The sequence below is a fragment of the Melospiza georgiana genome, chromosome 25 (assembly GCF_028018845.1).
Source record: "Melospiza georgiana isolate bMelGeo1 chromosome 25, bMelGeo1.pri, whole genome shotgun sequence".
In the NCBI taxonomy this organism is placed as follows: Eukaryota; Metazoa; Chordata; class Aves; order Passeriformes; family Passerellidae; genus Melospiza; species Melospiza georgiana.
Window position 1 is genome coordinate 8,290,502 of NC_080454.1, and position 27,096 is coordinate 8,317,597.

General features: G+C 52.6%; 1 protein-coding gene and 1 long non-coding RNA gene across 2 annotated transcripts; both read left to right on the top strand.

The window, feature by feature from the left end:
- Positions 1 to 488: 488 nt before the first annotated feature.
- On the top strand, positions 489 to 15,158 carry LOC131093465 (uncharacterized). Its single transcript, XR_009115578.1, has 3 exons — positions 489 to 543; positions 4,485 to 4,518; positions 15,080 to 15,158. It is a non-coding gene; the product is annotated as an uncharacterized LOC131093465 (long non-coding RNA).
- A 26-nt stretch (positions 15,159 to 15,184) lies between these two features.
- Positions 15,185 to 23,981, top strand: LOC131093374 (protein CutA homolog). The gene is made up of 5 exons (XM_058040523.1): positions 15,185 to 15,396; positions 16,703 to 16,762; positions 18,632 to 18,677; positions 20,686 to 20,735; positions 23,809 to 23,981. Exons 1-5 carry the CDS (start codon positions 15,185 to 15,187, stop codon positions 23,906 to 23,908), a joined length of 468 nt encoding a protein of 155 aa, XP_057896506.1. The 3' UTR covers positions 23,909 to 23,981.
- The last annotated feature ends 3,115 nt before the right edge of the window (positions 23,982 to 27,096 follow it).

A 27,096-nucleotide genomic window follows, 5' to 3' on the forward strand; every position in this document is an offset into this window, starting at 1 on the left:
GGGCTAAAGGGGGGAGGGGGAACCGAGCGGGGGAGAAACGGGAATGGGGGTGGGGAGTGCAGGGGGCGGGGCTAAAGCGGGGAGGGGGCGTGGTCATAGCGGGGAGGGGGCGTGGTCAGCGCGGTGAGGGGGGCGGGGCTAAAGGTGGGGGAGGGGCCGGATCGGGAACGGGGAACCGGAGCGGGGGGAGGGGAGGGGGGGGGACGGGGAATGGGGGAGGGGCCAGGGGAGGGGCGGGGCTAAAGCGGGGAGGGGGCGTGGCCTGGAGCGAGGGGGCGGGGCTATGGTGGGGAGGGGCTGGGGTGGGGGCGGGGCGAGGCCAGGGAGCCCCGGGGGGGGAGGGGCGGCGAACGGAGGGGGGGGGCGTGGGGGAGGGGAGAGAGGGGAAAAAGGGGGGGCGGGGACTCCCCCCCTCCCCCTCCCCCCTCCCCCCTCATCCACCCCCGGTCGCTTCCGGCGGCGGCGGCGGTGACGTCACGGGGCGGGGGCGGGGCCCCGCGGGTCACGTGGGGGCGGCGGCGGCGCGAGCGGAGCGCGGGAGCGGTGAGGGGGGGGGAGGGGCGGGGGGGGAGGGGAATTTGGGGAGGGGGCGCGGGGGGAGGGGAAGGGGCGGGGCTTGGTTTGGGGAGGGGGCGGGGCCTGGTGAGATCCGGCGGGAGATCCGGGGGGGTTTGGCGGGAATTTGGGGGTTTTGGCGGGAGATCCGGGGGGGGGTTGGCGGGAATTTGGGGGGAATTTGGGGAGGGGGCGCGAGCGGGGGCGGAGTTTGGGGGAATTTGGGGAGGGGGCGGGGCCTGGGGCCGGGTCTGGGGAGGGGGCGGGGCCTGAGCGGAGCCGGGGCCGTTCCGGGGCTGAATTTGGGGAGGGGGCGAAATCGGGAGGAGATTTTGGGGTGAATTTGGGGAGGGGGCGAAATTGGGGTGAGTTTGGGGAGGGGGCGCGGCCTGGGGCGAAATTTGGGGGGAATTTTGGGGAGGGGGCGAGTTTGGGGGCGATTTTGAGATGTTTGGGGTGAATTTGGGGAGGGGGCGACTTAGGGACGGCTCTGTGGGAGATTTTGGGGAAATTTGGGGGGAATTTGGGGAGGGGGCGATTTTGGGGAGATTTTGGGGCGAATTTTGGGGAGGGGGCAAATTCTGGGAGAATTCGGGGCAGAATTTGGGGGGATTTGGGGGTTATTTGGGATTTGGGGTCGGGTTTGGGGCTGGGGGCGATTTTTGGGGTCACTTTGGGGGTTTTGGGGTCACTTTGGGGTTGGGATTTTGGGGCTGGGGTCTGGGGGGTTTTGGGGGAATTTGGGGCAATTTTGGGGTCACTTTTGGGTGATTTTGGGGGGGGAATTTGGGGGGGGTCAGTTTGGGGGAATTTTGGGGTGATTTTGGGGAGGGGTTTTGGGGTCACTTTGGAGATTTTGGGGTGGTGTTTTGGGGCTGGGGGTGATTTTTGGGGTCACTTTGGGGATTTTGGGGTCATTTTGGGGTTGGGATTTTGGGGCTGGGGTCTCAGGGGGGGTTTGGGGGATCTTTGGGGTTTTGGGGTAATTTTGTTGTTGTTTGGGGCAATTTTGGGGGTCGGGTTTTGGGGCTGGGGGCGGTTTTGGGGTCACTTTGGGGGTTTTGGGGTCACTTTGGAGGTTTTGGGGTCATTTTGGGGTCGGGTTTGGGGAGGGGGCGATTTTTGGGGTCACTTTGGGGATTTTGGGGTCAGGTTTTGGGTCTGGGGTCTCGGGGATTTGAGGTGGTTTTGGGGGGGTTTGGGGCAATTTTGGGGTGGTGTTTTGGGACCGGGGGTGATTTTTGGGGTCACTTTGGGGGTTTTGGGGTCATTTTGGGGTCAGGTTTTGGGGCTGGGGTCTCTGGGAGGGGTTGGGATTATTTTGGGGGCGTTTGGGGCAATTTTGGGGTCGGGTTTTGGGTCTGGGGTCTCGGGGGGTTTGGGTGATCTTTGGGGTTTTGGGGTAATTTTGGTGTTGGTTTGGGGCAATTTTGGGGTGGGGTTTTGGGGCTGGGGGAGGTTTTGGGGTCACTTTGGGGGTTTTGGGGTCATTTTGGGGTTGGGATTTTGGGGCTGGGGTCTAGGGGGGTTTGGGGGAATTTGGGGCAATTTTGGGGTCGGGTTTGGGGCTGGGAGGGGATTTGGGGGGATCAGTTTGGGGGAATTTTTGGGTGATTTTGGGGAGGGGTTTTGGGGTCACTTTGGGGGGTTTGGGGTCATTTTGGGGCTGGGTCGGGATTTGGGGGTTTTGGGGTCACTTTGGGGGATTTTGGGGTCGGGTTTTGGGGCCGGGGGAGGTTTTGGGGTCACTTTGGAGATTTTGGGGTAATTTTGGGGTCGGGTTTTGGGGCTGGGGTCTCGGGGAGTTTTGGGGTCAATTTGGGGGATTTGGGGCAATTTTGGGGGTCAGGTTTTGGGGCTGGGGGCGGTTTTGGGGTCACTTTGGGGGTTTTGGGGTCACTTTGGAGGTTTTGGGGTCATTTTGGGGTCGGGTTTTGGGGCTGGGGGCGATTTTTGGGGTCACTTTGGGGATTTTGGGGTCATTTTGGGTTCGGATTTTGGGGCTGGGGTCTGGAGGGGTTTTGGGGGAATTTGGGGCAATTTTGGGGTCACTTTTGGGTGATTTTGGGGAGGGGTTTTGGGGTCATTTTGGGGGGTTTGGGGTAATTTTAGGGCTGGGTCGGGATTTGGGGGTTTTGGGGTCACTTTGGGGGATTTTGGGGTCACTTTGGGGATTTTGGGGTGGTGTTTTGGGGCTGGGGCGATTTTTGGGGTCACTTTGGGGATTTTGGGGTCACTTTGGGGGATTTTGGGGTGGTGTTTTGGGGCTGGGGGCGATTTTTGGGGTCACTTTGGGGGTTTTGGGGTAATTTTGGGGTCGGGTGATGGGTCCTAAGGGTGGGAGGGATTCGGGGTCACTTTGGGGGTTTTGGGGTGAATTTGGAGGTTTTGGGGCAATTTTGGGGTGTTAGGGGTCAGATTTTGGGGCTGGGGTAAATTGGGGATTTTGGGGCGATTTTGGAGCATTTGGGGTCGGATTTTGGGGTCACTTTTGGGGGGCTTGGGGGTTGATTTGGAGTCAGATTTTGGGGAATTTGGGGTGATTTGGGGGTTTTGGGGTCAGATTTGGGGTTTTTGGAGAGATTTTGGGGTCAGATTTTGGGGGTTTTGGGGCTGGGGGTGAATTTGGGTTTTTTTGGGGTGATTTTGGAGGGATTGGGGTCAGAATTTGGGGTCAGATTTTGGGGATTTTAGGGTCAAGTTTTGGGAATTCTGGGGTCGGATTTGGGGGTTTTTGGTGTCAAAATTTGGGGGTTTTGGGGTCAGATTTGGGGCTTTTGGGGCTGAGGGTGAATTTGGGTTTTTGGGGTGATTTTGGAGGGTTTGGGGTCAGATTTTGGGGTCAAGTTTGGGGGCTTTGGGGTCAGGGTTTGGAGTGATTTTGGGGTCAGATTTTGGGGTTTTGGGGCTGTTTTGGGGTTTTGGGGCCGTTTTGGGGTTTTTGGGGTCAGATTTTGGGGTTTTGGGGTCAGATTTTGAGGGTTCCGGGGTCGGATTTGGGGGTTTTTGGGGTCAAAGTTTGGGGGTTTTGGGGTCGGATTTGGGGGTTTTGGGGCTGAGGGTGAATTTGGGTTTTTTGGGGTGATTTTGGAGGGATTGGGGTCAGATTTTGGGGTCAGGTTTCAGGGCCATTTTTTTGGTTTTGGCGCCATTTTGGGGTTTTTGGGGGGCATTTTTTATTTTTGGGGCCATTTTGGGTTTTTGGGGCATTTTTGGGGCCATTTTTTGGTTTTGGGCCCATTTTGGGGTTTTGGGGCATTTTTGGGGTGATTTTGGGCTCAGGTTTGGGGTTCTGGGGCCATTTTTTATTTTTGGGGCCATTTGAGGGTTTGGGTTCAGATTTTGGGGGGGGATTTTGGGGTCAGATTTTGGGGTTTTGGGGACATTTTGGGGTTTTTGGGGTCAGGTTTTAGGATTTTGGGGTGAGATTTTGAGGGTTCTGGGGTCGGATTTGGGGGTTTTTGGTGTCAAAGTTTGGGGGTTTTGGGGTCGGATTTGGGGTTTTTGGGGCTGAGGGTGAATTTGGGTTTTTTGGGGTGTTTTTGGGGGGTTTGGGGTCAGATTTTGGGGTCAGGTTTCAGGGCCATTTTTTTGGTTTTGGGGCCATTTTGGGGTTTTGGGAATTTTGGGGCCATTTTGGGGTTTGGGGGCCATTTTAGGGTCAGGTTTGGGTTTTTTTGGGGGCATTTTGGAAATTTTGGGGCCATTTGTTGGTTTTTGGGGCCTTTTGGGGTCAGATTTGGGGCGATTTTGGGGGTTTTGGGGCCATTTTGGGAATTTTGAGGCCATTTTGGGGTTTTGGGGGCCGTTTTGGGTTATTTGGGGCCATTTTGGGGTCAGGTTTGGGGTTTTTGGGGTCAGATTTGGGGTTTTGGGGCCGTTTTGGGGTTTTTGGGTCCCTTTGGGCTCTGACCCCTCCCCCCCCCCAGGAGGAGCCATCGGCCAATGAGAGCGGCCTGGGCGGTGAGAGCCGATATCGCGATAGGGGGGGAGGGGATATCGCGATATGGGAGGGGATATCGCAATATAGGGGGGATATCGCGATATGGGGGAGGGGATATCGTGATATGGGGAGGGGACATTGTGATATGGGGAGGGGATATCGCGATATGGGGGGGATATCGCGATATGGGGGGAAGGGATATCGTGATATGGGGAGGGGATATCGCGATATGGGGAGGGGATATCGCGATATGGGGGAGGGGATATCGCGATATGGGGGAGGGAATATCATGATATGGGGGAGGGGATATCGCGATATAGGGGGGATATCGCGATATGGAGGGGATATCGCGATATGGAGGGGATATCGTGATATGGGGGGGATATTGCGATGTGGGGGCGATGTTGGGATGTGGAGGAGGGATATCGCGACATGGGGCTGGGGATATCGCGACATGGGGATGATATCGCAACGTGGAGGAGGGATATCGCGATATGGGGGTTATCGTGATATGGGGAGGGGATATCGTGACATGATGAGGTGTGTCACGATACGGGGATGGGGATATTGGGATGCGAGGGGGATATCGCGATACAGGAGGGGGATATCGCGATACGACAGAAGGGATGTGATGTGGGAGGGGGTATCGCGATATGGGGACAGGGATATCGTGATATGGGGGGATATCGCGATATGGGGGGGATATCGCGATACGGGGAAGGGACACTGCGATATAGGGGAGGGGTATCACGATATGGGGACTGGGATATCGTGATACGGGGGGATATCGTGACTGGGCAGGGCCGATATCGTGACAGGGCCGATATCACGACAGGGCTGATATCACGACAGGGCTGATATCACGACAGGGCCGATATCACGACAGGGCCGATATCGCGACAGGGCCGATATCGTGACAGGGCCGATATCGCGACAGGGATATCGGAATAGGGCTGATGTCGTGACGGGGATATCGCGATAGGGCCGGTATCGCGACAGGGATATCGCGATAGGGCTGATGTCGTGACAGGGATATCGCGATAGGGCTGATATCGTGACAGGGATATCGTGATAAGGCTGATGTCGTGACAGGGATATCACAATAGGGCCGGTATCGCGACTGGGATATCGCGATAGGGCTGATGTCGTGACAGGGATATCGCGATACGCGTAACGCCACACGTTGTGTCTGTCACGACACGCGGGGCTGTCGTGACAGGAGTATCGTGACATGACTGTCGCGACGCGGATATCGCGATATGAGCATCGTCACACGGATATCACGGCACGGATATCGCGACGTGAATATCGTGACATGACCGTGGTGACGTGAAGGTCCCGACAGGACTATCGTGACATGAATGTCGTGACGTGACCGTCGCAACGCCAATATCGCGATATCGTGACATGACCGTCACGACGTGGCCATGTCGCAACATGCCGGGTTATCACGATGTGAACGTCGTGGTGTGACTATCGTGACATGGATATCGCGACATGAATATCGCGACATGAATATCGTGACATGGCTGTCGTGACCGGACTGTCGCGACCTGGCTCGGGTGACATCGCAGGGTGAATGTCGTGACAGGACTGTCGCAACGCAGATATCGCGATGTGAACGACGCAACGGGACCGTCGTGACATGGATATCGTGATATGGATATCGCGACATGGATATCGCGACATGGATATCGCGACATGGATATCGCGACGTGGCTGCAGCAGCTCAGATGTCGCGACGTGAACGTTGCGCTGCGAATGTCGCAACGTCGCAACCTGGATATCGCGACACAAACGCGGCGCGTCGCGATGTGACTATCGCGACGTGAATGTCGCGACATGGCGGGTTATCGCGACGTGGCTGTTGGGACAGGCAGGGCTATCGCGACATGAACGTCGTGGCGTCGATATCGCGACGTGAATGTCGTGACATGAACCTCGCAATGGGAATATCGCGACGGGAATATCGCGACAGGAATATCCCGACGCGACTCCCACAGCGCCAATATTGCAACGGAGCTGTCACGACGCGACTATCGCGACATGAGTATCGCGACGTGAGCGTCGCGACGTGAATGTCACGTGAATATCGCGACACAGTTATCAGGGTGTGAATATCGCAACGTGATTATCGCGACAGGAATATCACGACGGGAATATGACGACGGGACTATCGTGACACACGTATCGCAGTGTGGATATCACGACACGACTGTCGCGACAGGAATATCGTGAAACAAACACCTCGGCACACCGGGGCTGCGTCGTGACTATCGCGACGCGCCGGTGTCGCGACGTGAATGTCGCGGCACAGATATCGCGACATGCCAATCTCAGAGCAGCTACCGTGACAGCCGCTATCGCGACATGCCGGCGATGTGCTGATATCGTGACAGCCGCTATCGCGACATGCCGGCGTCGTTGGTGTCGTGACAGGCTGCTATCACGATATATCTCTGTCGCGACAGGCCGGTATCACAGTGTGTGCCCGGTGCGATGGGTTGATATCGTGACAGACGGGTACTGTGGCAGCTGATATCGCGATAGAGCTCTATCACGGCAGGCTGGTATCGCGACAGGCCGCTATCACGATACCCCTCTATCGTGACAGGTCAATATCGCGATATCCCTCTATCGCACAGGCTGATATCGCGACACACCTCCATTGCAACCCACTGATATCGCAGCAGAGGACTATTGCCACTATCGCGACAGGCTGCTATCGCGATATCCCACTGTCACACCAGGCTGATATCGCGATACACCTCTGTCGCGACAGGCTGATATCGTGATATCCCTCTGTCCCCCCAGGCCAATATCGTGATATCCCTCTACCACACCAGGCTGATATCGCGATATCCCTCTATGGCAACAGGCCGATATCACGATATCCCTCTCCTGCACCAGGCCGATATCGAGATATGCCCCTCTATCACAACAGGCCGATATCGCGATATCCCCCTCTATCATGCCAGGCGGATATCGCGATATCCCTCTATCCCCTCAGGCCGATATCATGATATCCCTCTACCGCGACAGGCCAATATCGCGATATGCCCCTCTATCACAACAGGCCGATATCGCGATATCCCTCTATCACAACAGGCCGATATCGCGATATCCCTCTATCACAACAGGCCGATATCGCGATATCCCTCTCCTGCACCAGGCTGATATCACGATATCCCTCTGTTGTGACAGGCCGATATCGCGATATCCCTCTGTCGCCCCAGGCCATTATCACGATATTCCTCCAATGTGCCAGGCCGATATGGCCATATCCCTCTATCGCGACAGGCCGATATCGCGATATCGCTCCATTGTGACAGGCCAATATCACGATATCCCTCTGTCCCCCCCAGGCCGATATCGCGATATCCCTCTATTGCGACAGGCCAGCGCTGCAGCCGCCCCAGCTGTCCCCAGGTGTCCCCAGGTGTCTCTCAGGTGCCCCAGCTGTCCCAGCTGTCCCTGGGTGTCCCCAGGTGTCCCAGGTATCTCTCAGCTGTCCCCGGGTGTCCCCAGGTGTCTCTCAGGTGTCCCCAGGTGTCCCCAGGTGTCCCCGGGTGTATTTTAGGTGTCCCCAGGTGTCCCCAGGTGTCCCCAGGTGTATTTTGGGTGTCCCCAATGTCCCCAGGTGTCTCTCAGCTGTCCCAGCTGTCCCAGCTGTCCCAGCTGTCCCCAGGTGTCCCCAGCTGTCCCCAGGTGTCCCCAATGTCCCCATTGTCCCCAGGTGTCCCCGGGGCTCTGAGCTGCGGCCGCTTCGTTACCGGTGACGCGCACGAGGGGATCGAGCCCTTCATTAATGAATTTATTATCGTTAATAGCAATATTGATGTTATTATCAATATCGTTATTGATGACATCGATTAGGGGATTGAGCCTTTTGTCAATTGAAAATCATTAATATCAATATCAATATCAATAATATCGATATCGTTATTGATGACATCGATTAGGGTACCGAGCCTTTCATTTGTCAATTGAAAATCATTAATATCAATATCGATATCAATAATATCAATATCGTTATTGATGACATGGATTAGGGGATCGAGCCTTTTGTTTGTCAATGGAAAATCATTAATATCAATATCAATATCAATAATATCGATATCATTGATGACATTGATTAGGGGATTGAGCCTTTCGTTTGTCAATTGAAAATCATTAATATCAATATCAATATCAATATCAATAATATCGATATTGTTATTGATAACGCAGATTAGGGGATCGAGCCTTTCGTTTGTCAATTGAAAATCATTAATATCAATATCAATATCAATAATATCAATATCATTATTGATGACATCGATTAGGGGATCAAACCTTTCGTTTGTCAATTTCAAATTAATAATATCAATATCAATTATATCAATATCGTTATTGATGACATGGATTAGGGGATCGAGCCTTGCATTAGTAAATTTAATATCACTAATATCAATATCAATAATATCAATATCATTATTGATGACATCAATTAGGGGATCGAGCCTTGCATTTGTCAATTTAAAATCATTAATATCAATATCAATATCAATAATATCAATATCGTTACTGACGACACAGATTAGGGGATTGAGCCTTTCATTTGTCAATTTAATGTCATTAATATCAATATCAATAATATCAATATTGTTATTGATGACATCGATTAGGGGATCGAGCCTTGCATTTGTCAATTGAAAATCATTAATATCAATATCAATATCAATAATATCAATATCGTTATTGATGACATTGATTAGGGGATCGAGTCTTTTATTTGTCAATTTAAAATCTTTAATATCAATATCAATAATATCGATATTGTTATTGATGACATCGATTAGGGGATCGAGCCTTTCATTTGTCAATTTGAAATCATTAATATCAATATCAATATCAATAATATCGATATCATTATTGATGACATCGATTAGGGGATCAAACCTTTCGTTTGTCAATTTCAAATTAATAATATCAATATCAATTATATCAATATCGTTATTGATGACATCGATTAGGGGATCGAGCCTTTTATTTGTCAATTTAAAATCATTAATATCAATATCAATAATATCGATATCGTTATTGATAATGCAGATTAGGGGATCGAGCCTTTTATTTGTCAATTTAAAATCATTAATATCAATATCAATAATATCGATATCATTATTGATGATGCAGATTAGTGGAGCGAGCCTTTCATTTGTCAATTTAAAATCAATATTAATATTAATATCAATTATATCAATATTGTTATTGATGACACGGATTAGGGGATCGAGCCTTTCGTTTGTCAATTGAAAATCATTAATATTAATATTAATATCAATTATATCAATATCGTTATTGATGACAGGGATGTTATTGTGCCTTCCATTGGTCAGTTTAATATCATTAATATCAATATCAATATCAATATTAATATCATTATTGATGACATGGATGGTATCGTGCCTTCCATTGGTCAGTTTAATATCATTAATATCAATATTGATATTGATGACGAGGATGAAGGGATTCAGTCTTTCATTAGTGAGTTTAATATCATTAATATCAATATCAATATCAATATCGTTATTAATGACAGGGATGGTATCGTGCCTTCCATTGGTCAGTTCAATATCATTAACATTAATATTAATATCAATATCAATATCAATATCAATATTAATATCGTTATTAATGACAGGGATGGTATTGTGCCTTCCATTGGTCAGTTTAATCATTAATATTAACATCAATATCAACATCAATATCAATATTGTTATTAATGACAAGGATGGTATCGTGCCTTCCATTGGTCACTTTAATATCATTAATATCGCTAATATCAATATCAATATCGTTATTAATGACAAGGATGGTATCGTGCCTTCCATTGGTCAGTTTAATCATTAATGTTAATATAAATATTAATAATAATATTAATATCAATATCAATATCAATATCGTTATTAATGGCAGGGATGGTATTGTGCCTTCCATTGGTCAGTTTAATCATTAATATTTATATCAATATTAATAATAATATCAATATCAGTATCAATATCGTTATTAATGACAGGGATGGTATCGTGCCTTCCATTGCTCAGTTTAATCATTAATATCAATATCAATTTCATTATTGATTACACGGGTGAGGGGATCGAGCCGTTCATTAGTCAGTTTAATATTATTAATGTCAATATTGATATCGTTATTGATTACGCAGATGAGGGAATCAAGCCCTTCATCAGTAAATACGATATTATCAATATTGATATCGTTATTGATGACACGGATGGAGGGATTGAGTGGCTCATTAGTTTAACATTATTAATATTAATATTGATATCGTTATTGATGACATGATTAAGGGATTGAGTGGCTCATTAGTTTAACATTATTAATATTAATATTGATATTGATATTGATATTGATATCGTTATTGATGACATGGATTAAGGGATTGAGTGGCTCATTAGTTTAACATTATTAATATTAATATTAATATTGATATCGTTATTGATGACACGGATTAAGGGATTGAGTGGCTCATTAGTCATTTAACATTATTAATATTAATATTGATATCGTTATTGATGACACGGATTAAGGGATTGAGTGGCTCATTAGTTTAACATTATTAATATTAATATTAATAATATTAATATTAATATTAATATTGATATCGTTATTGATGACACGGATTAAGGGATTGAGTGACTCATTAGTCAGCTCAATATTGCTAATCAATATCGTCATTGATTACACAGATTGGGAGATCAGGCCTTTCATTAGGAAATTTAATATCATTAATAATAACATCAATACCAATGTCGTTATTGATGACATGGATGGGATCGAGCCGTTCATTGGTCAGTTTGTTATCGCTAATATCGATATTAATATCGTTATTGATGACACGGGTGGGATCGAGCCGTTCATTGGTCAGTTTGTTATCGCTAATATCGATATTAATATCGGTATTGATGACACGGATGGGATCGAGCCTGCCATTGGTCAGTTTGTTATCGCTAATATCGATATTAATATCGTTATTGATGACACGGGTGGGATCGAGCCGTTCATTGGTCAGTTTGTTATCGCTAATATCGATATTAATATCGTTATTAATGACAGGGATGGGATCGAGCCTGCCATTGGTCAGTTTGTTATCGCTAATATCGATATTAATATCGGTATTGATGACAGGGATGGGATCGAGCCTGCCATTGGTCAGTTTGTTATCGCTAATATCGATATTAATATCGGTATTGATGACAGGGATGGGATCGAGCCTGCCATTGGTCAGTTTGTTATCGCTAATATCGATATTAATATCGGTATTGATGACACAGATGGGATCGAGCCTGCCATTGGTCAGTTTGTTATCATTAATATCGATATTAATATCGGTATTGATGACACGCATGAGGGGATTGAGCCTGCCATTGGTCAGTTTAATATCATTAATATTAGTATTAATATAAAAATATTAATGTTAATATAATAATATTACTGTTACTCTCATTATTGCTATTAATATCAATAATAATAATGCAGATGAGGGGATGGAGCCCTTCATTAATAAATAATATATTACTTCTAATATTAATATCATTAGTGATAACACAGATGGGATCGAGCCTTTCATTGGTCAGTTTGATATCATTAATATTACTATTAATATCAATATTAATTGCATTCCAGATGGCCTGGAGGAGGGGATTGAGTCTGTCATTAGTAAGTTCAATATCATTAATATCAGTATTAATATCAATATCGTTATTGATGACGTGCATGGGGGGGTGGAGCCGTTCATTAGTCAGTTTAATATCAATAATATCAATATCAATAATATCAATATCATTATTGATCATCTGGAGGAGATGGCGTCGTCCATCAGTAAATTTAATATTATTAATATTAATATTAATATCAATGTCATTATTGATGATCTGGAGGAGGGGACGGCGTTGTCCATCAATAAATTTAATATTATTAATATTAATATCAATATCATTATTGATAATCTGGAGGAGGAGATGGCGTCGTCCATCAGTAAATTTATTATCATTATTATTAATATTAATATCAATATCAATATCATTATTGATGATCTGGAGGAGGAGATGGCATCGTCCATCAGTAAATTTAATATCATTAATATTAATATTAATATCAATATCATTATTGATGACATGGATGAGTGGATTGAGCCTCTCATTGGTCAGTTTGCTATCATTAATATTAATATTGATATTAATATTAATAACATTATTAATGACGCGGAGGAGGGGATGGCGTTGTCTGTCAGTAAATTTAATATCATTAATATCAATATCAATATCGTTATTGATGACGTGGATGAGGGGATTGAGCCGTTCATTAGTCAGTTTAATATCATTAATATTAATGATAATATTAATATTAATATTAATATTAATGTTTATATTAATATTAATATTAATATTAATGTTTATATTAATATTAATGTGATTTTTGATGATCTGCAGAAGGGGCTGGCGCCGTCTGTCATTCAGTTGAATTCTGGGATTCTGGGAATTCTCTGGATTCTGTGAATTGTCTGAATTGTGAGAATTCTGGGAATTCTGGGAATTCTGGGATTCTGGGAATTCAGTGATTCTGGGAATTCTGGGAATTCTGGGAATTCTGGGAATTCTGGGATTCTGGGAATTCTGTGAGTTCTATAAATTCTGGGAATTCTGGGAATTCTGTAAATTCTCTGGATTCTGTGAATTGTCTGAATTGTGAGAATTCTGGGAATTCTGGGAATTCTGGGATTCTGGGAATTCCCTGAATTCAGTGATTCTGGGAATTCTGGGAATTCTGGGAATTCTGTGAGTTCTATAAATTCTGGGAATTCTGGGAATTCCGTGAATTCAGTGATTCTGTAAATTCTGTGATTCTGGGAATTTTGGGAATTCTGTGATTCTGTAAAATCCGTGAGTTCTGTGACTCTGGGAGTTCTGGGAATTCCCTGAATTCTGTGAGTTCTGGGGTTTGCGACAGGCCGCTATCGCGACAGGCCGATATCGTCACTATCGCGACAGGCCGCTATCACGACAGGCCGATATCGCGACAGGCCGCTATCGTCACTGTCAGACCGGCCACTATCGTCACTATCACAACAGGCCACTATCACGACAGGCCGCTATCGTCACTATCGCGACAGGCCGCTATCGCGACAGGCCACTATCATGACAGGCTGCTATCACCACTATCGCAACAGGCCGATATCGCAACAGGCCGCTATCGTCACTATCACGACAGGCCTCTGTCGCGACAGGCTGCTATCGTGACAGGCTGGTGTTGCCGCTACCCTGACAGGCCTCTGTCGTGACAGGCTGGTATTGCCGCTGTCACGACAGGTTGATCTCACGATGAGCCTCTATCGTGACAGGCTGCTATCGCCAATATCACGACAGGGTGCTATCGCGACAGGCCGGTGCTGCTGCTGTTGTGACAGGGCACTATCGCGACAGGCCGGTATCACCGCTATCGTGACAGGCCACTATCGGAACAGGCTGCTATCACTGCTATCACGACAGGCCACTATCGCGACAGGCCGGTATTGCCGCTATCGCGACAGGCTGATATTGCAACAGGCCGGTATCACCACTATCGCGACAGGCCGATATCACGATGGGGCACTGTCGTGACGGGCCAACATTGCTCATATTGCGACAGGCCGATGTCACCAGTATCGTGACAGGCCGCTGTTGTGATAGCCTGATGTCGCCAGTGTCGCGATATCGGGCTGACACTGTGGCGGGCTGTGTCACCGCTATCGCGACAGGCCGGTGTCACAACAGGCTGTGTCACTGCTATCGTGACAGGCCGATATCACAACAGGCTGTGTCACTGCTATCGTGACAGGCCACTACCGCTGCTATTGCGACATCCTCTGTGTCACGCGACATGACGGGCCGATATCGTCACTGTCGCGACGGGCCGATATCGCAGCAGGCTGATATTGCCTGTACTGTGACAAACCGCTGTCACCACTGTCGTGACAGGCCAATGTCACAGCAGGCCACTATCGCAACGGGCCGGTGTCAGCACTATCGCGACGGGCTGATATCACGACAGGCCAGTACTGCTCTATTGCAACAGGCCAGTATCACAACAGGCTGGTATCGGCAATATCATGACAGGCCGATATCGCGACAAGGCACTATCGTGACAGGCCAGTGTCAGCACTATCGTGACAGGCCGACATTGCTGCTGTCGCGACAGGCTGCTGGCAGGACTGGCTGATATTGCCCGTATTGTGACAGGCTGATATTGCGACAGGCCAACAATGTCGTGACAGGCCACTGTCACAGCAGGCCACTATCGCGACAGGCCAGTGTCACCGGTATCGTGACAGGCCGGTGTCACCACTATCGCGACAGGCCGGTGTCACCGGTATTGTGACAGGCCGGTGTCAGCACTATTGCGACAGGGCAGTGTCAGCACTATCATGACAGGCCGGTGTCACCGCTATCGCAACAGGCCAGTGTCACCTGTATCACGACAGGCCGGTGTCACCGCTATCGCGACAGGCCGATATCCCCTCTCTCTCTCTCTCTCCCTCAGGCGCTGTCGCTGCTGCTGCTGCCGGGGCTGGGCCGGAGAGCGACGGGGACGGTGACAGCGACGGTGACAACGGCCACCAAGGGCACCACTGCCACCGCTGCCACCATGGAGGGGACGGCAGGGACAGCAGGGACAGCAGGGACAGCAGGGACAGCAGGGACAGCAGGGACAGCCGCGGGCGGTGGCTGTGGCTCCGGGAACGGCACCGCCGGGGGTGACAGAGGGGACACCGCGGGTGACAGCGCGGGTGACACCGGGGAGCTCTCGGCCGCCTTCGTCACCTGCCCCAACCTCAGCGTGGCCACCGAGCTGGCCAGGTGACAATGGGGACACTGAGGGGACACTGGGGACACTGAGGGGACACCGAGCTGGCCAGGTGACAATGGGGACACTGAGGGGACACTGAGGGGACAGCGGGGACACCGAGCTGGCCAGGTGACAGTGGGGACACTGAGGGGACAGCGGGGACACTGGGGACACCGAGCTGGCCAGGTGACAGTGGGGACACTGAGGGGACAGCGGGGGGACACTGAGGGGACAACAGGGACACCGAGCTGGCCAGGTGACACCAACGGGGACAATGGGGACACTGAGGGGACATTGGGGACACCGAGCTGGGCAGATGGGGACACCAGGGGGACACTCAGGTGACACAGGTGACACACAGGTCACTCAGGTGACACTCAGGTGACACAGGTGACACAGGTGTCCCTGTCCCCAGGTCCCTGGTGCAGCGGTGTTTGGGTGCAGTTTGTGACACAGGTGACACTCACAGGTGACACTCAGGTGACACTCAGGTGACACACACAGGGTGACACTCAGGTGACACAGGTGACACAGGTGACACTCAGGTGTCCCCGCAGGTCCCTGGTGCAGCAGCGTTTGGGTGGGGTTGGTGACACAGGGTGGCACAGTGAGGTGACACAGATGACACAGGTGACACACACAGATATCACAGGTGACACACAGGTGACACAGGTGACACACTCAGGTGACACAGGTGACACAGGTGTCCCTGTCCCCAGGTCCCTGGTGCAGCAGCGTTTGGCAGGGTTGGTGACACAGATGACACAGGTGACACACAGATATCACAGGTGACACAGGGTGGCACACACAGGTGACACTCAGGTGACACAGGTGACACACTCAGGTGACACAGGTGACACAGGTGTCCCTGTCCCCAGGTCCCTGGTGCAGCAGCGTTTGGGTGGGGTTGGTGACACAGGGTGGCACACTCAGGTGACACACAGGTGACACAGGTGACACACACAGATATCACAGGTGACACAGGTGACACAGGTGACACAGGTGACACACACAGATATCACAGGTGACACTCAGGTGACACACAGGTGACACACAGGTGTCCCTGTCCCCAGGTCCCTGGTGCAGCAGCGTTTGGGTGGGGTTGGTGACACAGGGGGTGACACAGGTGACACACAGATATCACAGGTGACACAGGTGACACAGGTGACACACAGAGGTGACTCAGGTGACACAGGTGACACAGGTGACACAGGTGACACACAGGTGACACACAGATATCACAGGTGACACAGGTGACACAGGTGACACTCAGGTGACACACAGGTGACACTCAGGTGACACTGTCCCTGTCCCCAGGTCCCTGGTGCAGCGCCGTTTGGCCGCCTGCGTGAACGTCATCCCTGGAGTGACCTCGGTGTGAGTGGGGACAGCGGGGGGACACTGAGGGACATTGGGGACAGTGGGGACAGTGGGGACAGTGGGGACATTCAGGGCATTGGGGGGACACTGGGGGACACTGGGGACAATGGGAGATTGGGGGACAGCAGGGGGACACTGGGGACAGCAGGGGGACAGCAGGGGGACATTGGGGACAATGAGGGACACTGGGGGACATTGGGGACAGCGGGGGGACACACTGGGGACATTGGGGGACACTGGGGACATTGGGGACATTGGGGACAGCGGGGGCAGAGTGGGGACACGGGGACATTGGGGACAACGGGGGATTGGGGGACACTGGAGACAGCGGGGGGACACTGGGGACAGTGGGGACACAGTGGGGGGGCACTGGGGACATTCAGGGGATTGGGGGACACTGGGGGACATTGGGGACAGCGGGGACACTGTGGGGACAATGGGGGACACAGTGGGGACACTGGTGGGACACTGGGGACATTCAGGGCATTGAGGGACACTGGGGACAATGGGGGCACTGGGGGGACAATGGGGACACAGCGGGGACACTGGGGACAATGGGGGACACTGGGGGACATTGGGGACACAGCGGGGACACTGGTGGGACACTGGGGACATTCAGGGCATTGAGGGACACTGGGGACAATGGGGGCACTGGGGGGACAATGGGGACACAGCGGGGACACTGGGGACAATGGGGGACACTGGGGGACATTGGGGACACAGCGGGGACACTGGTGGGACACTGGGGACATTCAGGGCATTGAGGGACACTGGGGGACAGTGGGGACAGCAGGGACACCAGGAGGGACTGGAGACAGCGGGGACAGTGGGGACAGCGGGGGGACACTGGGGGACACCGGGGGACTGGGGGACACTGGGGGACACAGTGGGGACACAGTGGGGGGACACTGGGGGCATTCAGGGCATTGGGGACACTGGGGACACTGGGGAGATGGGAGGACACTGGGGCTATTAGGGACAGAGGGGACATTGTGGGGACAGCAGGGGGACATTGGGGACACAGGGGACAGGGACTGGGGACAGCAGGGGGACACTGGGGACATTGAGGGGACATTGGTGACACTGGGAACAGGGACTGGGGACACTGGGGACATTGGAGACAGCTGGGGGGACACTGGGGACATTGGGGACAGCTGGGGGGACATTGGGGACATTGGGGACAGTTGGGGGACAATGGGGACACTGAGGGGCAGGGACAGGGAGGACAGGGGGACATTGGGGACAGCAGGGACAGCACGGGGACACTGGGGGCGCCACGGTGACATTGGGGACAGGGGGACAGAGGGGGGACACTGAGGGGACACTGGGGACATTGGGGACACTGAGGGGACATTGAGGGGACATTGGGGACACTGGGGGTGACGCTGAGGGGACATCAAGGACATCGAGGACAGCAGGGACATGGAGAATGTTGGGGGACATTGGGGACACCACGGTGACATTGGGGACAGGGGGACATTGGGGACAGCGGGGACAGCACGGGGACACTGGGGACACCACGGTGACATTGGGGACACTGGGGATGGGGACAGGGGGACATTGGGGACACTGGGGACATTGGGGACACCACAGTGACATTGGGGACACTGGGAACAGGGACAGGGGGACATTGGGGACAGTGGGGGTGACACTGAGGAGACAGGGGGACATTGAGGGGACATCGGGGACATCACTGGGGACATTGAGGGAACACGGGGGACACTGGGGGGACATTTGGGCCTGGGGGACATTGGGGGGACATTGGGGGGACACTGGGGGATTGAAGGTGTTGGGGACATTGGGGACACAGGGACAGGGCGCGGGGCGGTGCCACCACGGTGTCCCCACTGTCCCCGCTGTCCCCAGGTACACGTGGCAGGGCAAGCTGGAGGAGGACAGCGAGGTCCTGCTGGTGAGTGACAGCGCCAGTGTCCCCAAATGTCCCCAAATGTCCCCAGGGTGTCCCCAGGGTGATGTCCCAAATCCCCCCAATGTCCCCAAGGTGCCCTCAATGTCCTTGATCCCTGCAAGGTGTCCCCAATGTCCCCAATGATGTCCCCACAATGTCCCCAGTGTGTCCCCACTGTCCCCCCACAATGTCCCCAATGTGTCCCCAATCTCTCAGTGTCCCCAATGATGTCCCCCCCCAATGTCCCCGGTGCCCCCCCAATGTCCCCAATGATGTCCCCACAATGTCCCCCGCCAATGTCCCCAATGTGTCCCCAATCTCTCAGTGTCCCCAGTGATGTCCCCAAGGTGTCCCAAATGTCCCCAATGTTCCCTAGGATGTCCCCAATGTCCCCCATGTCCCGCTCAATGTCCCCAATGTCCCCTCACTGTCCCAATCCCCCCGGCGATGTCCCCAATGTCCCCAAGGTGTCCCCAATGATGTCCCCTCACTGTCCCCACTGTCCCCAGTGTGTCCACGCAATGTTGCCACAGTGTCCCCATTGTCCCAGTGGTGTCCCCAGTGTGTCCCCAATGTCCCCAGTGTGTCCCCAGAGTGCCGCCAGTGTCCCCAAGGTGTCCCCAAGGTGTCCCTGAGGTCCCCACAATGTCCCAAGGGTGTCCCTGGGGTGTCCCCAAATGTCCCCAAATGTCCCCAAGGTGTCCCCAATGTCCCCCACTGTCCCTAAAGTGTCCCCGGCGTGTCCCCAATGTCCCCAAGGTGTCCCCAGTGATGTCCCCAAGGTGTCCTCTCAATGTCCCCAATGTCACCGTGGTGTCCCCAACGATGTCCTGTCACTGTCCCCTCACTGTCCCCAATGTCCCCAGTGTCCCCGAAATGTCCCTGGGGTGTCCCCAAATGTCCCCAAATGTCCCCAAATGTCCCCAATGTCCCCAATGTCCCCAAATGTCCCCAATGTCCCCAATGTCCCTGGGGTGTCCCCAATGTCCCCAATGTCCCCAATGTCCCCAAATGTCCCCAGTCCCCCCAATGTCCCCAGTGTCCCCAGTGATGTCCCCCAATGTCCCCAAGGTGTCCCCACTGTCCCCTGCAATGTCCTCAGTGTTGTCCCCAAGGTGCCCCCAGTGTCCCCAAGGTGTCCTCAGCAATGTCCCCAATGATGTCCCTTCACTGTCCCCAATGTCCCTGGGGTGTCCCCAATGTCCCCAATCCCCCCATGTCCCCAAGGTGTCCCCAGTGTCCCCAATGTCCCCAACACCCACAATGTCCCCAATGTGTCCCCACTGTCCCCAATGTGTCCCCAACATCTCCAGTGTCCCCAATGTCCCCAGTGATGTCCCACAATGTCCCCAGTGTGTCCCCAATGTCCCCCCCCAGGTGTCCCCAATGATGTCCCCAGTGTCCCCAGTGATGTCCCCAATGTCCCCAGTGTCCCCAACACCCACAATGTCCCCCCAATGTCCCCAAGGTGTCCCCACTGTGTCCCCAATGTCCCCACTGATGTCCCCAATGTCCCCAATGTGTCCCCAATGTGTCCCCAAGGTGTCCCCATTGTCCCCAATGTCCCCAGTGATGTCCCCAATGTCCCCAAGGTGTCCCCAGTGTCCCCTCTGTCCCCAACACCCCCAATGTCCCCAGTGTCCCCAATGTGTCCCCATTGATGTCCCACAATGTCCCCAATGTGTCCCCACTGTGTCCTCTCTGTCCCCAATGTCCCCAAGGTGTCCCCAACACCCACAATGTCCCCACTGATGTCCCCAGTGTCCCCAATGTCCCCAAGGTGTCCCCAAGGTGTCCCCACTGTCCCCACTGATGTCCCCACTGATGTCCCCACTGTCCCCAATGTCCCCAAGGTGTCCCTAAGGTGTCCCCACTGTCCCCACTGATGTCCCCACTGTCCCCAAAGTGTCCCCACTGTCCCCAATGTCCCCAAGGTGTCCCCAACACCCACAATGTCCCCAGTGTCCCCAGTGTCCCCATTGATGTCCCCTCACTGTCCCTGTGTCCCCAGATGATCAAGACCCGCAGCTCCCGGGTGCCGGCGCTGAGCGACTTCGTGCGGTGGGGACGGGACGGGATGGGGGGGCCTGGGGGGTCCTGGGGGACTTTGGGGAGTTCCAGAGGGGATTTTGGGGGGTCCCAGGGCTGTTTTGGGGGTTCCAGGTGGGATTTTTGGGGGGGCCTTGAGGGGCTTTGGGGGGTTCCAGCTGGGATTTTGGGGGGTCCTGGGGGGATTTTGGGGGGTCCTGGGGAGGGTGCTGGGGGTTTGGGGAGATTTTGGAGGGTCCCAGGGCTGTTCTGGGGGTTCCAGGGGTGATTTGGGGAGATTTTGGGGGGTCCCAGGTCGGATTTGAGGAGTTCCAGGTGGGATTTTGGGGGGTCCCAGGGCTGTTTTGGGGGTCCCAGGGGGGATTTTGGGGGATCCTGGGGGCCTTTGGGGGGGGTCCTTGGGGGATTTTGGGGGGTCCTGGGGGGGTTCCTGGGGGGTTTTGGGGGGTCCCAGGGCTGTTTTGGGAGTTCCAGGTGGGATTTTGGGGGGTCCCAGGCGGGATTTGGGGGGGTCCCAGGTGAGATTTGGGGATTCCAGGTGGAATTTGGGGGGTCCTGGGGGGGGTGCTGGGGGTTTGGGGAGATTTTTGGGGGGTCTCAGGTGGGATTTGGGGGTTCCTGAGGGGATTTTGGGGGTTCCAGGGCTGTTTTTGGGGTTTCCAGAGGGGATTTTGGGGAGATTTTGGGGGGTCCCAGGTGGGATTTGGGGGTTCCAGAGAGGATTTTGGGGGTCCCAGGGCTGTTTTGGGGATTCCAGGTGGAATTTGGGGGGTCCTGGGGGGTTTGGGGGGTCCCAGGGGGGATTTTTGGGGGGTCCTGGGGGGCTTTGGGGGTTCCTGGGGGGTTTTGGGGGGTTCCAGGGCTGTTTTGGGAGTTCCAGGTGGGATTTTGGGGAGATTTTGGGGGGTCCCAGGCGGGATTTCGGGGTTCCAGAGAGGATTTTGGGGGGTCCCAGGGCTGTTTTGGGGGCTCCTTGGGGGATTTTGGGGTGTCCTGGAGGGATCTGGGGGGGTCCTGGGGGGGTGCTGGGATTTTGGGGAGATTTTTGGGGGGTCCCAGGTGGGATTTGGGGGTTCCTGAGGGGATTTTGGGGAGATTTTGGGGGTCCCAGAGGGGATTTGGGGGATCCTGGGGGGAAATTGAGGCAGATTTTGGGGGGCCCTCGGTGGGATTTGGGGGGAATTTGGGGGGTCCCAGGATGATTTTGGGGGTCCGGGGTGGGGGGGGGGAATTGGGGCAGATTTGGGGGGGGTCCCAGAGAGGATTTTGGGGTCCCTGGGGGGTTTTGGGGTGTCCCGGGTGGGATTTGGGGGGTCCCGGGTGGAATTTGGGGGTCCTGGGGGGATTTTGGGGGTCCCGGGTGGGATTTTTGGGGGTCCTGGGTGGATTCAGAGCAGATTTTGGGGGTCCCAGAGGGGATTTTTGGGGGGTCCTGGTTGGGGGTTTGGGGGTCCCGGGGTGATTTTGGGGGGACTTTTTGGGGTTCCCGGGTTGGATTTTGGGGTTCCCGAGTTGGATTTTGGGGTGACCGAGGTGGTTTTGGGGTCCCCCAGGGCCGTTTTTGGGGGGGATATTTGGGATTTGGGGGGGGATTTTGGGGTTCCTGGCTTGAATTCTGGGGTTTTGGGGGTTCCTCAGTTGGGTTTTGGGGTGACTGAGTTGGATTTTTGGGATTTTGGGGTGACTGAGGTGATTTTGGGGTCCCCCAGTTGCCCAGGGGGGTTTGGGGGCCGGTTTTGGGGATGGATTTGGGGATTTTTGGGGGGGATTTTGGGATTTTTGGGGTTCCCGGGTTGGATTTTTGGGCTCCCCCAGGTGCCCCCACCCCTAAGAGGTGCCCGAGGGGGTTTGGGGGGCGTTTTTGGGTGGAATTTTGAGGGATTTTGGGGGGAATTTTTGGGATTTTGGGGTTCCTGAGTTGTGGTTTTGAGGTTCCTGAGTTGGGATTTTTGGGATTTTGGGGTTTTTGCTGTTCCCGACTTGGGTTTTGGGGTTCCCGGGTTGGATTTTTGGGGTTCCCGGGTTGGATTTTTGTCCCCCAGGTGCCCCCACCCCTAAGAGGTGCCCAAGGGGGTTTGGGGGCCGTTTTTGGGTGGGATTTTGAGGGGGATTTTGGGGTTTTTGGGGTTCCCGATTTGGGTTTTGGGGTTCCTCAGTTGGGTTTTTGGGATTTTAGGGTTTTCTGGGGTTCCTGGGTTGGATTTTTGTCCCCAGGTGCCCCCACCCGTCCCAGGTGCCCGAGGGGGTTTGGGGGGCGTTTTTGGGGGGATTTTGAGGGGGATTTTGGGGATTTTGGGGTTTTTGCTGTTCCCAACTTGGGTATTGGGGTTCCCGAGTTGGATTTTTGGGGTTCCCGAGTTGGGTTTTGGGGTTCCTCAGTTGGGATTTTTGGGACTTTGGGGTTCCCGAGCTGGGATTTTGGGGTTCCTGAGTTGAGTTTTGGGGTTCCTGAGTTGGGATTTTTGGGTTTTTTGGGGTTCCCGAGTTGGATTTTGGGGTTCCCGATTTGGATTTTGGGGTTCCCGATTTGGATTTTGGGGTTCCTGAGTTGTGTTTTTGGCGTTCTGTGTCCCCAGGAGCCCCCACCCGTACGAGGTGCCCAAGGGGGTTTGGGAGGTGGTTTTTGGGGGGATTTTGAGGGAGATTTTTGGGGATTTGGGGGTTTTTGGTGTTCCCGAGTTGGATCTTGGGGTTCCTGAGTTGTGTTTTTGGGATTTCGGGGTTCCTGAGTTGAGTTTTTGGGATTTTGGGGTTCCTGAGTTGTGTTTTTGGCGTTCTGTGTCCCCAGGAGCCACCACCCGTACGAGGTGCCCAAGGGGGTTTGGGGGCCGTTTTTGGGGGGATTTTGGGGATTTTGAGGGGGATTTTGGGGGATTTTGGGGGTTTTTGGGGTTCCCGAGTTGGGATTTTGGTGTTCCCGAGTTGGGATTTTGGGGTTCCCGAGTTGGGTTTTTGGGGTTCCCGAGTTGGGTTTTTGGGATTTCAGGGTTCCTGAGTTGTGTTTTTGGGGATTTGGGGGTTCCTGAGTTGTGTTTTTGGGATTTTGGGGTTCCTGAGTTGTGTTTTTGGCGCTCTGTGTCCCCAGGAGCCACCACCCGTACGAGGTGCCCGAGGTGGTGGCGCTGCCGGTGGCGCAGGGGAACCCCCCGTACCTGCGCTGGGTGCGCGACAGCGTGCCCCCCTGAACGGCCCAGAAACGGCCCGAAAACAGCCCAAAACACCCCAAAACCAGCCCCTGAGACACCCCAAAAACAGCCCCTGAGACACCCCAGAAACAGCCCAAAACACCCCAAAAACCGCCCTCGAGACACCCCAAAAACAGCCCCTGAGACACCCTAAAAACAGCCAAAAAAACAGCCCAAAACCAGCCCCAAATCCCGCCCTGAGACCCCCCAGAAACGGCACAAAACACCCCAAAACACCCCAAAAACCGCCCCAAAACACCCCAAAACCCGCCCCTGAGACACCCCAAAAACTGCACAAAAACCACCCCTGAGACACCCTAAAAACAGCCAAAAAACAGCCCAAAACCAGCCCCAAATCCCCCCGAGACACCCCAAAAACGGCACAAAAACAGCCTAAAAAAGCGCCCCTGGGGCACCCCAAAAACAACTCCAAAACCAGCCCAAAAACCGCCCTCGAGACACCCCAAAACCCGCCCCAAATCCCCCGAGACACCCCAAAAAGAGCCCCAAAACCCCCCAAAAAAGCACCCCTGAGACACCCCAAAAACAGCACAAAACATCCCCAAAACCCCCCAAAAAAGCGCCCCTGAGAAACCCCAAAAATGGCACAAAAACACCCCAAAAACCAGCCCTGAAACACCCGAAAAACAGCCAAAAAAACAGCCAAAAAAACAGCCAAAAAACACCCCAAAAACAGCCCCAAAACCCCCCAAAACCCACCTCAAACCCACCCCCCAAAAAATCCCCAAATACAAAAAAAATCCCTCCAAAACCTCCCAAAAATGCCCCAGAAAACCCCAACAGCCCCCCATAAAATTCCCCACAAAAAACCCCAAAATCACCAAAATCCCCAAAAATCTCCCCAAAAATCTCCCCAAAATCCCCTCCAAAACACCCCCAAAAAATCCCCAAAATTCCCCCAGAAGGCCCCAAAAATCCCCCCAAAATCCCCCCAAAAACAGAAAAAAATTCCCCCAAAAAACCCAAAAACCCCAAAAAAATTCCCCACAAAAAACCCAAATCCCCCCAAAATCCCCAAAACTCTCCCCAAAAATCTCCCCAAAACCCCCCAAAACACCCCCAAAAAATCCCCAAAATTCCCCCAGAAGGCCCCAAAAATCCCCCCAAAATCCCCCCAAAAACAAACAAAAAATCCCCCAAAAAACCCAAAAAATTCCCCACAAAAAACCCCAAATCCCCCAAAAGTCCCCCCAAAAATCTCCCCAAAAATCTCCCCAGAGTCCCCCCAAAACACCCCCCAAAAAATCCCCAAAATTCCCCCAGAAGGCCCCAAAAATCCCCCCAAAAACAAAAAAAATCCCCCCAAAACCCCAAAAAAATTCCCCACAAAAAACCCCAAATCCCCCCAAAATCCCCAAAACTCTCCCCAAAAATCTCCCGAAAAGTCCCCCCAAAACCTCCCAAAAATCCCCCCAAAATCCCCTCCAAAACACCCCCAAAAAAATCCCCAAAATCCCCCCAAAAAACCCCAAAATCCCCCAAAATCAGAAAAAAAAATTCCCCCAAAAAACCCCAAAACCCCAAAATTTCCAGGGGGACCCCAAAATCCGCAGGGGGGAGGGGCCGGGTGTGGCAATAAAGAGCAGAGACCCCAAATTTGGGGGGGATTTGTTTGGGGTCGGGGGGACCCCGAAATTTGGGGGGATTGAAGTGGGGGGGACCCCAAAATTTGGGGGGGATCAAGGACAGGACCCCAAAATCTGGGAAGATTTGAGGGGGGAAACCCCAAATTTTGGGGGGGGGGGGGGTAAAGGAGGGGAACCCCAAATTTATGGAGCATTAAATGGGGAGGACCCCAAAATTGGGAAGTGAAAAGGGGACCCCAAAATATTTTGGGGGGGTAAAAAGGACGGGAACCCCAAAATTTGGGGAGGTCAAAGGGGAAAAACCCCAAAATTTGGGGGGGAATCAAGGGGGGGACCCCCAAATTTGTGGAGAATTAAATGGGGGGAACCCCAAAATTGGGATGTGAAAAGGGGACCCCAAAATTTTGGGGGAATGGAATGGGAGGACCCCAAAATTTTTTGGGGGGGTGGGGGTAAAGGACGGGAACCCCAAAATTTGGGGGTGAAAAAGGGCAGGAACCCCAAAATTTGGATAGAAAATGGCGGGAACCCCAAAATTTGGGAGGTGACCCCAAAAATTTGTAGGGGGGGGGGGAGAGGGAGAGACCCCAAACTTGAGGAGGGAATTCAGGGGGAGACCCCAAAAATTTGGGGGGGGGTGGGAAAGGGCGGGAACCCCAAAATTTTGGCGGGAACCCCAAAGTTCAAGAGGTGACCCCAAAAATTTGGGGGGGGGGGGGGAGGAAAAGGGCGGGAACCCCAAATTTGTGGGGGAGGGGCTAAAAGGAGGGGGAGGGGCGTCCCTAAAATTGGGGGGGGACCCCAAAATTTGGGGATGAACCCCAAAAATGAAGCGGAGCCGCTGCGGGAGCCGTTTATTGGAGGAACGGGTGAAGCCACGCCCACACAGGCCACGCCCACCGAGGCCACGCCCACCCCAAACCCACCCGGAAATGAGAAAATTCAAAAATTTCCCGCCAAAATTTGGAATTTTGGGGGGTGGGGGAGGGGCCCCCAAATGTTGGGGGAGGGGCCAGAGGTGGCCACGCCCCCTCCTGAGGCCCCGCCCCCTCCTCAAGCTGCTCCAAAGTGCCAAAAATGAAAATTTTCCACCCAAAATTTTGGGGGTTTTTGGGATTGGGACCCCCAAATTTTTGGGGTGGGGCTCCCTAAAAAATAATGGGCGTGGTCAGAGTTGGCCACGCCCCCTCCAGGCCACGCCCCTTCTCTTATTCCCACTTCAATAATCTCTAAAGTGACAAAAATAAAGATTTTTATCCCAAAATTTCGGTGGTTTTGGGGCTGGGACCCCCAAAATTTTTTGGGGTGGGGCTCCTAAAATTCGTGGGCGTGGTCAGAGTTGGCCACGCCCCCTCCCGGCCACGCCCCTTCTCTCTCTATCCCTTCGATAATCTCTAAAAATAAAGATTTTTATCCCAAAATTTCGGGATATTTTGGGGCTGGGGGTCCCCTAAAAATTGTGGGCGTGGTCACACAAGGCCACGCCTCCTCCAGGACACGCCCCCTCCTCGATTTAACCCTTAAATCTCCTCTAAAGTGACAAAAATAAAGATTTTTATCCCAAAATTTCGGTGGTTTTGG

Coding starts and splice junctions, on each gene's coding strand:
- LOC131093374 (XM_058040523.1), top strand. CDS start 15,185: ATGGAGGGGACGGCAGGGACAGCAGGGACAGCAGGGACAGCAGGGACA. Junction 15,397..16,702: donor GTGGCCACCGAGCTGGCCAG/GTGACAATGGGG, acceptor CCCTGTCCCCAG/GTCCCTGGTGCAGCGCCGTT. Junction 16,763..18,631: donor ATCCCTGGAGTGACCTCGGT/GTGAGTGGGGAC, acceptor CGCTGTCCCCAG/GTACACGTGGCAGGGCAAGC.